This window comes from Chiloscyllium plagiosum, unplaced genomic scaffold, assembly GCF_037043375.1.
Source record: "Chiloscyllium plagiosum isolate Xiang-an unplaced genomic scaffold, Cpla_swu_hap1 HiC_scaffold_37, whole genome shotgun sequence".
Classification (NCBI taxonomy): Eukaryota; Metazoa; Chordata; class Chondrichthyes; order Orectolobiformes; family Hemiscylliidae; genus Chiloscyllium; species Chiloscyllium plagiosum.
In genome coordinates, this window is record NW_028270175.1 from 3,773,873 (window position 1) to 3,784,765 (window position 10,893).

Here is a 10,893-nt window from a genome sequence, read left to right on the forward strand (position 1 = left end):
TATACCAACCACGACAGCGGACAGCTGAAACTGACAACCGGAAGCGGCAGGGACAGACCACTATAAACACAGGAGGAAACATCAAAGAAGCGCTTCGCAGGAGGCTCCCAAGCACTGATGATGTCGCCTAGCCAGGGGACGAAACGTTTGCAACAAAAACTTCCAGCTCGGCGAACAGAACCACAACAACGAGCACCCGGGCTACAAATCTTCGCACAAACTTTGAACTCTTAAAACAGTTGGTGCTGGAGCCGACCAGGGAGAAGGCAATTCTAGATCTGGTATTTATGAATGAGAGGAACCGTATTGTTGAAGAGGAGAGTGTGAAACGGACTGGTAAGCTAGAGGAGATACATGTTAGGAAGGAAGATGTGTTGGACATTTTGAACAACTTGAGGATAGACAAGTCCCCTGGGCCTGATGGGATATATCCTAGGATTATGTGGGAAGCAAGAGAGGAAATTGCAGTACCGTTGGCAATGATCTTTTCATCTTCACTGTCAACGGGGGTGGTACCAGGGGACTGGAGAGTGGCGAATGTTGTGCCCCTGTTCAAAAAAGGGAATAGGGATAACCCCGGGAATTATAGGCCAGTTAGTCTTACTTCGGTGGTAGGTAAAGTAATGGAAAGGGTACTGAGGGATAGGATTTATGAGTATCTGGAAAGGCACTGCTTGATTAGGGACAGCCAGCACGGATTTGTGAAGGGTAGGTCTTGCCTTACAAGTCTGATTGAATTCTTTGAGGAGGTGACCAAACATGTGGATGAGGGTAGAGCAGTGGATGTAGTATACATGGATTTTAGTAAGGCATTTGATAAGGTTCCCCATGGTAGGCTTATGCGGAAAGTCAGGAGGCATGGGATAGAGGGAAATTTGGCCAATTGGATAGAAAACTGGCTAACCGGTCGAAGTCAGAGAGTGGTGGTAGATGGTAAATATTCAGCCTGGAGCCCAGTTACAAGTGGAGTTCCGCAGGGATCAGTTCTGGGTCCTCTGCTGTTCGTAATTTTTATTAATGACTTGGATGAGGGAGTTGAAGGGTGGGTCAGTAAATTTGCAGATGATACGAAGATTGGTGGAGTTGTGGATAGTGAGGAGGGCTCTTGTCGGCTGCAAAGGGACTTAGATATGATGCAGAGCTGGGCTGAGGAGTGGCAGATGGAGTTCAACCCTGCCAAGTGTGAGGTTGTCCATTTTGGAAAGACAAATAAGAATGCGGAATACAGGGTTAACGGTAGGGTTCTTAGTGAGGTGGAGGAGCAGAGGGATCTTGGGGTCTATGTTCATAGGTCTTTGAAAGTTGCCACTCAGGTGGATAGAGCTTGTAAGAAGGCCTACGGTGTATTAGCGTTCATTAGCAGAGGGATTGAATTCAAGAGTCGTGAAGTGATGTTGCAACTGTACAGGACTTTGGTTAGGCCACATTTGGAGTACTGTGTGCAGTTCTGGTCGCCTCACTTTAGGAAAGATGTGGAAGCTTTGGAGAGGGTGCAGAGAAGATTTACCAGGATGTTGCCTGGAATGGAGAATAGGTCGTACGAGGATAGGTTGAGAGTGCTAGGCCTTTTCTCATTGGAATGACGAAGGATGAGGGGTGACTTGATAGAGGTTTATAAGATGATCAGAGGAATAGATAGAGTAGACAGTCAGAAACTTTTTCCCCGGTACAACAGAGTGTTACAAGGGGAAATAAATTTAAGGTAAAGGGTGGAAGGTATAGGGGAGATGTCAGGGGTGGGTTCTTTACCCAGAGAGTGGTGGGGGCATGGAATGCACTGCCTGTGGGAGTGGTAGAGTCAGAATCTTTGGTGACCTTTAAGCGGCAATTGGATAGGTACATGGATGGGTGCTTAAGCTAGGACAAATGTTCGGCACAACATCGTGGGCCGAAGGGCCTGTTCTGTGCTGTATTGTTCTATGTTCTATGTTATGTTCTATGAACCAGAATTGGTCAGGGACCTCGAAGTGAAGGAGCCATTGGGAAGTAGTGACCATAATACAATAAGCTTCAATCTGCAATTTGAGAGGGAGAGGGTACAATCGGAAGTGTGGAGGAACAATGGCGGATATTTCTGTGTATAATGCAGAAGTTGCAGGATCAGTTCATTCCAAAAAGGAAGAAAGATCCTAGGAGGAGGCATGGGTGGCCGTGGCTGATGAGGGAAGTTAAAAAACATATAAAGTTAAAAGAGAAAAAATATAACATCGCAAAGATAAGTGGGAAAACGAAGGACTGGGAAGCTTTTAAAGAGCAACAGAGGATTACTAAGAAGGAAATACGCAGAGAAAAAATGAGGTACGAAGGTAAACTGGCCAATAATATAAAGGAGGATAGTAAAAGTTTTTTTAGGTATGTGAAAGGCAAAAAAATGGTTAAGACTAAATTTGGGCCCTTGAAGACAGAAACAGGGGAATTTATTATGGGGAACAAAGAAATGGCAGAAGAATTGAATTGGTACTTCAGATCTGTGTTCACTGGGGAAGACACAAGCAATCTCCCTGAGGTAACAGTGGCTGAAGGACCTGAACTTAAGGGAATTTATATTTGCCAGCAATTACTAGAAAGGGTACTGCCACATATCATAAAGGAGGATCAGACGGGGTTTATTAAGGGCCGTAGATCATCCAATAATATTAGAAGGGCTCTGAATATGATTCAAGACTGTCATCAGGGAAAGATACCAGGAGTAGTGGTTTCATTAGACGCGGAAAAAGCATTTGATAGGGTCGAATGGTCATATTTGTTTTACACATTGGAGAGGTTTGGCGTTGGACAGGTGTTTACCAAATGGGTCTCAACATTGTATAGTGATCCCAAAGCAGTTGTGGTTACCAATGGATTAGGTTCGGATAGCTTCAGTGTGGGTAGGGGCTGCCGTCAGGGATGTCCCCTCTCGCCATTGTTATTTACGCTAATAATTGAACCACTAGCAGAAGCTATACGAGCTGATCCTAATATAACAGCCCCGAGGATTGGTACAGGTAAACATAAAATTACCCTGTATGCAGATGATGTTCTTCTATTCCTCAGTAATCCTCTGATGTCCATACCTCGCCTAATCCAAGTTATTAATACATTTAGTGCATTCTCAGGCTATAAAATTAATTTTTCAAAATCGGAGGCTATGCCAATGGGTAGCCTTGCTATGATACCCCGCTTAGCGGACGGATCCCTTTTTCCCTTTCGTTGGTCCCTGGAGGGCTTCTTATATTTAGGCATTTTTATTACTCCAGTATTTGGTCAGTTGTATAATTTTGTGCATTTACTGGAAAGGATAAGGCAGGACCTCCAGCGATGGGGAGACCTTCCAATTTCCTGGTTGGGTAGAATAGCACTAATCAAAATGAATGTCCTGCTCCGACTCCTATATCCTATGAGAATGCTTCCGGTGATGCTGCCGAGGACGGCTCTACGTAAATTATATGGCTGGCTGGGTTCCTTTATCTGGAATCATAGGCGGCCCCTCATTAAGCTGAAGAAGCTACAGCTTCCACAGGCAAGGGGTGGATTGGACTTCCCAGACTTTAGGAAATATCAGTTAAGTTCCGTATTAAGTTAGATAGCTGATTGGGTCTTGTCTGATCCACAATCAATCTGGTTGGACATCGAGGCCTCTCAAGTAAAATACCCACTTATTAACCTTTTATTCTCAGACAAGAGGAAAATCATTACAGATCATTGTAAAAACCCTATAATACTAAATACAATCAAGGCTTGGAATATAATGCAGCAAAATGAGGGCAATTCACATAAAACATCCCCCTATGCACCGATAGTGGGAGCATGGGGATTTCAACCGGGGTTAACAGATGCCACTTTTAAACTCTGGAGATCCAGGGGTATCTCATGTCTAGGGGACCTATTTAAGGATGGGGTCCTGATGTTTTTTGAACAGCTCCGTCAGAAATTCAGATTACCCAATGGAGACCTCTTTCGATACTTCCAAATTCGAGATTATATACAGAAGAAGACTACGTTATTAGATAGTCTTTATAAATCCGATAGAGAATGTAGTGTCCTACGACCAGTGGGGGTATCTTCCGTCAGTACTATTTATCATTTACTACATGATGAAGTATCGGGGGATATGGATAATCTGCTTAAAACATGGGATCAGGATTTGGGACTAGAAATCTCCACAGAAACGTGGAATGATATTTGGGAAAACGCTAGAAGAATTACTATCTGTAACAGAACCCAGGCTATCCAGCTGAAGATACTTCATAGGGCCCATATAGCACCGGATCGACTGGCAAAATTTAAGGCAGGAGCATCTCCAATGTGTCCCAAATACAAAATAGAGGTGGGCACTCTTGTACATTGCTTATGGACCTGTCATAAGATCCGTAGATATTAGACTAAAGTAGCAAGTACCCTGACAGAAATTTTAGGAACGGAAATTAAAGTGGACCCTGTATCTCTCCTTTTGGGCTTTTCGAACTTTCCCTCCCTGGACATGTACAGGAAGAGACTATTTTCTATTCTTTCTTTCTGTGCAAGGAAAAATATTTTGGTGAACTGGGTGGCTGAGGGCCCCCCTGGACTTTCAAATTGGCACAGATTAATTATGGAATGTATTCCCCTTGACTTCCTTACAAATATGGTGCACCGAAAGACCGAATTATTTTATAAAATATGGCAGCCCTTCTTGAATTACATAAATACAGATATTTCGGCTATCCTAACAAGGGCTTTTATTTAATTGAGATTACAAACCTGGCTGGTCCGGGGCCCCTCGGGGGAGGAATCCCGCACGAATTCGGGTTTTATTACATCTGATGTTAACACATTCCGAGCATGTAAGAGACTTAAATATACACTCTGGTTAGTTGTAGGTTAGATTAGTAGATAGTTGAGTTTTTTTTTCTTTTTTCGTTTTTTTTTAATTTGTTTTTGTTTTTTTTTGTTAAATTTTGGCTATTGTATATTTGAACTAATTTTATATCAATGTTTAAATCTGAGAGTTTTGTTTATTTTTGTAAACTTGTAAAAATGTTAAATTTCTAATAAAAATATCTATAATTTAAAAAAAAATTGCCAGCAATTGGTGTTGGAGAGACTGTTAGGTCTGAAGGTTGATAAGTCCCCGGGGCCTGATGGTCTATATCCCAGGGTACTGAAGGAGGTGGCTTGAGAAATCGTGGATGCATTGGTGATTATTCTCTAGAGTTCGATATATTCGGGATCAGTTCCTGCAGATTGGAGGGTGGCTAATGTTATACCACATTTTAAGAAAGGTGGGAGAGAGAAAGCAGGAAATTATAGATCAGTTAGTCTGACCTCAGTGGTGGGAAAGATGCTGGAGTCTATTATAAAAGATGAAATTACGACACATCTGGATAGTAGTAATAGAATTGGTCAGAGTCAGCATGGATTTATGAAGGGGAAATCATGCTTGACTAATCTTCTGGAATTTTTTGAGGATGTAACTCTGAAGATGGACGAGGGAGATCCAGTAGATGTCGTGTACCTGGATTTTCAGAAAGCTTTTGATAAAGTCCCATGTAGGAGGTTAGTGAGCAAAATTAGGGCGCATGGTATTGGGGCAAAGTACTAACTTGGATTGAAAGTTGGTTGGCTGTTAGGAAACTAAGAGTAGTGATAAACGGCTCCATTTCGGAATGGCAGGCGGTGACCAGTGGGGTACCGCAAGGATCAGTACTGGGACCGCAGCTTTTTACAATATATGTTAATGATATAGAAGATGGTATTAGTAATAACATTAGCAAATTTGCTGATGATACTAAGCTGGGTGGCAGGGAGAAATGTGATGAGGATGTTAGGAGATTACAGGGTGACCTGGACAAGTTAGGTGAGTGGTCAGATGCATGGCAGATGCAGTTTAATGTGGATAAATGTATGGTTATCCACTTTGGTGGCAAGAACAGGAAGGCAGATTACTACCTAAATGGAATCAATTTAGGTAAAGGGGCAGTACAGAGAGATCTGGGTGTTCTTGTACACCAGTCAATGAAGGTAAGCATGCAGGTACAGCAGGTAGTGAAGAAGGCTAATAGCATGCTGCCTTCATAACAAGAGGGATTGAGTATAGAAGCAAAGAGGTTCTTCTGCAGCTGTACAGGGCCCTGGTGAGACCATACCTGGAATACTGTGTCCAGTTCTGGTCTCCAAATTTGAGGAAAGACATTCTGGCTATTGAGGGAGTGCAGCGTAGGTTCACGAGGTCAATTCCTGGAATGGCGGGATTACCTTACACTGAAAGACTGGAGCGACTGGGCTTGTATACCCTTGAGTTTAGAAGACTGAGAGGGGATCTGATTGAGACATATAAGATTTATTAAAGGATTGGACACTCTGGAGGCAGGAAACATGTTTCCGCTGATGGGTGAGTGCCGAACCAGAGGACATAGCTTAAAAATACGGGGTAGACCATTTAGGACAGAGATGAGGAGAAACTTCTTCACCCAGAGAGTGGTGGCTGTGTGGAATGCTCTGCCCCAGTGGAGGGCAGTGGTGGCCCACTCTCTGGATTCATTTAAGAAAGAGTTGGATAGAGCTCTCAAGGATAGTGGAATCAAGGGTTATGGAGATAAGGCAGGAACAGGATACTGATTAAGGATGATCAGCTATGATCATATTGAATGGTGGTGCAGGCTCGAAGGGCAGAACGGCCTACTCCTGCACCTATTGTCTATTGTCTATTATCGGACAAGCCAAACAGAGAACAGCCAGGGAATTCCTAGAGGCATGGCACTCATCCACAGATTCAATCAATAAGCACATCGACCTGGACCCAATATACCGACCACTGCAGTGGACAGCTGGAACTGACAACCGGAAACGGCAGATTCAAACCACTACAAATGCCGGAGGAAAGATCACAGAAGCGCTTCACAGGAGGCTCCCAAGCACTGAGGATGTCACCTAGACAGGGGACGAAACGTCTGTAACACAAATTCCCAGCTCGGCGAACAGAACCACAACAGTTGAGTGATATATTTCCAAGGCAGAATAGGAAGGACTCAGAGGGGAACACGGTGTTCCTATTTACCCGTTTCCTTTTGGGTGGCAGAGCTTTGGAAGCTGCTGTCAAGTTACCCCATTAATATTTGAAGGCTTGAAAGATGCCAACTTACTTCTTTCGTGTAGACCCTGTCCAAAACAGCGGGAAACCTTGATCATTGAGCAACCGAGGACAGCTTTGATGATAACAGAAAGTGTAGCACCAGTCACTGCACCAGCTTCCAGAACGTAAGTTCCATTTAATCCCCATTCGGAGATAACCTTCGGAACAATGGAAAAAGAAAAAAGAAATAAACACAATAGAATTTCCTGGAGTAATTTTACAGTGTGGAATTGGCCAGTTATTTCATTAAGCCCAGGTTTTCCAAAATGAGGGAGGGGGGGCATATTGGAGCTGGTATTGGGAAAAGAGCCCAGTCAGGTGATCAAAGTTTCAGTGGGGTAGCAGTTTGGAAATTGTGATCATAATTCCGTATGTTTCCAGATACTTATGGATAAGGACAGGGTGGAGCTTGGATGAAGGTGTTAAACTGGGGGAAGGCTGACTATAACTAAATTAAGCCCTTCCTGAAGAAGGGCTTATGCCCGAAACGTCAGTTCTCCTGTTCCTTGGATGCTGCCTGACCTGCTGCGCTTTTCCAGCAACACATTTTCAGCTATAACCAAATTAAGCAATAATTAGAGAGAGTGGATTGGGAGCAGCTGTGATAAGGGCAAATCCACATCTGGCATGTGGGAGTCTTTGAAAGACCAGTTGGTTAGGGTGCAGGACAGGCATGTTCCTGTGAAAGTAAAGGACAGGAAACCTTGGATGACAGGGAAAATTATCAGCTTAGTCAAAAAAATAAGGAAGCATACCTAAGGTCTAGACAACTAAAAACAGATGAAGTCCTTGAATAATATAGAGAAAGTAGGAAGAAGCTCAAACAGGGAGTTAGGAGGGCTAAAAGGGGATATGAAGGAGGAAGGGCTGGGTGTCTTGAAGTGTATTAAGGTAGCCAAGTCCCCAGGGCCAGCTGCGATTTGTCTCAGGAAGCTGTGGGAGGTAAGGGATGAAATAGCTGAGGCTTTAACAGATATCTTTGCATCCTCTTTGCCTCAGGGAGGTTCCAGAGGACTGGAGAATGGCCAATGTTGTTCCTTCCTTAAAGAAGGGAAACAGATATTCCAGGTAATTAGAGGCTGGTGAGCCTGATGTCAGTGGTGAAGGAGACATTGAGAGACAGGATTTAGTCACATTTGGAAGTAAATGGTCTTGATAGTGATAAGCAGCACGGGTTTGTGTGGGAAGGTCATGTCTCACTAAATTGATTCTATTTTTCAAGGAGGTGACAGTCCTGATTGTAACAGGGTCAGCCAGGGGGGCCTCATAGTGTAGGAGTTCCCTGATTGGGGCTGTTAAATGGTCTAATCAGGGAGCTCTGGCTGACAGATATAAACAGGAGTGTTCACTCTGAGTGCTGGCTCTGAGGGAGCTGGATAGGTGTCAAGGACTCTCCCCGTGTAAATAAATGATGGGATACCGGCATCTGGGGAGTTATTTCAGTGACTGGAATGATTGATAAGGGAAGGGCAGTGGATGTAGTCCACATGGACTTTAGTAAGGCATTTGATATGGTATCACATGGCTGTTTGGTACAGAAGGTAGGCTTTCATGGGATCCGGGTGAGCTGGTTAAATGGATACAAAGCTGGCTTGGTCAGAGAAGACTGATAATGACGATGGGAGGGTGCATTTTGGAATGAAGATAATTAACTAATGCTGTTCCACAGGGATCAGTGCTAGGACCTTTGCTGATTGTAATATATATACAAATGAGGAAAATGTAGGTGGTCTGATTGGTAAGTTTGTGGATGAGTCCAAAATTGGCAGAGTTATAGATCTTGAAGAGGATTGTCAAAGAATACAGCGGGATACAGATAGATTACAGATTTGGGAAGAAGAATAGCATATGGAGTTTAATCCAGACAAATGCAAAGTGATACATTTTAAAAGATCAAATTCAGGGGAGAATTATACAATAAATGCCAGAATCCTGAGGAGCACTGACATACAGAGGGATCTGGATATACTGGTCCACAGTTCTCTGAGAGGGGCAACACAGGTGGATCAGGTGATCAAGGAGGCAAATAGCACACTTGCCTTCGTCAGGCGGGGCATTGAATATAAAAGTTACAGCTGGATAAAACCTTCGTCAGGCCACATTTGGAATACTGCGTGCAGTTCTGGTTGCTACATTACCAGAAACATATAATTCCCTCCAGTGTGGAAGCAGGCCATTTGGCCCATCAAGTCACATTGACCCTCTGAAGAGCATCCCACCCGATCCCAGTAACCCTGCATTTCCCACAGCCAATCCACCCTAACCTGCACATCTTTGGACTGTGGAAGGAAACCAGAGCACCCGGAGGAAATCTGCGCAGACACAGGGAGAATGTGCAAACTCCACACAGGCTGGAATTGAATCTGGATCCTTGGTGCTGTGAGGCAGCAGTGCTAACCACTGAGCCACCGTGCCACCCCAGAAAGGACGTAGATACTTTGTGGAGGGTGCAGAGGAGGTTTACCAGGATGTTGCCTGGTCTGGAGGGTTTTAGTTGTGAGGAGAGGTTGGATAAACATAGATTGTTTTCACTGGAAAGACAGAGGCTGGATAGGGGTGGGGGTGGGGGCAAGGGCGCGGGGAGCGACCTGGTAAAGGTCTACAGAATAATGAGAGGCATAGGTAGTGTGGATAGTCAGAGGCTTTTTCCCCAGGTGGAAAGTCAACTACAAGAGAGCACAGGTTCAAGGAGAGAGCGGAAATGTTTAAGGAAGAAGTGCAGGGAAACTCTTTCACCTACAGTGTGGTGGGTGCCTGGAATGCACTGCCCCTGGAGGTGGTGGAAGCAGGCACGTGAGCAACGGTTAAGGCATATCTTGATAGACACATGAACAGGAGGCGAACAGAGGGATAGATACCACATATGGGCAATACGTAGCTGGTCTAAATAAAGACTAGGAAATGGCACAGGCTTGGTGGACTGAAGGGCCTGTTCCAGTACTGGATTGCATTGTATTGTTACTAACAATCTCAGATTAATGAACAGTCTGATAGGCTCCAACCAAATACTCTTCTCCTGGAATCAGAGACATTTTCAGCACAGAGGGAAGTTATTTGATCCATCACATCTGCGCTGGTTCTTCAGAAAGATCCATCCATTAGTCCCACTCTGCTTGTCCTTTCTTCTTACTTCTCCATCTCAAGTATTTAATAAATTCTCATTTCAAATTTACTCCTGAACCTGCCTCCTCCACACAGTGCATTCTGATTATAATAGCTCTGTGCAAAAGCAACTTTCCTCATTTCACCTCAGGTTCCTTTGCCATTCACCTGAAGTCTGCTTGCTCAGTTAACTGTAGCCACTGGGAACAGTTTCTCCTGGTTGCTCTTTCAGATTTTGATTGTCATAGAGATGTACAGCACAGAAACAGACCCTTCGGTCCAACTCGTCCAACACCGACCAGATATCCCAACCCAATCTAGTCCCACCTGCCAGCACCCGGCCCATATCCCTCCAAACCCTTCCTATTCATATACCCATCCAAATGCCTTTTAAATGTTGCAATTGTACCAGCCTCCATTACTTCCTCTGACAGCTCATTCCATATACGTACCACCCACTCAGTAAAAAGGTTGCCTCTTAGGTCTGTTTTAGATCTTTCCCCTCTAACCCTAAACCTGTGCCTCTAGTTCTGGACTTCCCCACCCCAGGGAGAAGACTTTGTCAATTTATCCTATCCATGTCCCTCATGATTTTGTAAATCTCTATAAGGTGACCCCTCAGCCTCCGACGCTCCAGGGAAAACAGCCCCAGCCTGTTCAGCCTCTCCCTGTAGCTCAAATCCTCCAACCCTGGCAACATC

The 10,893-nt window shown here is 44.3% G+C and overlaps 1 protein-coding gene across 4 annotated transcripts in view; it reads right to left on the bottom strand.

Moving 5' to 3' along the window:
• LOC122540459 (uncharacterized) overlaps positions 1–10,893 on the bottom strand; it is a 52,453-nt gene that overhangs the window by 13,725 nt on the left and 27,835 nt on the right. For all 4 annotated transcript variants that reach the window (XM_087980224.1, XM_087980226.1, XM_087980225.1 and 1 more), the window contains one exon: positions 7,101–7,248. In XM_087980224.1, coding sequence (XP_087836350.1) covers positions 7,101–7,248 — 148 coding nt within the window. The remainder of the gene's footprint in view (positions 1–7,100; positions 7,249–10,893) is intronic.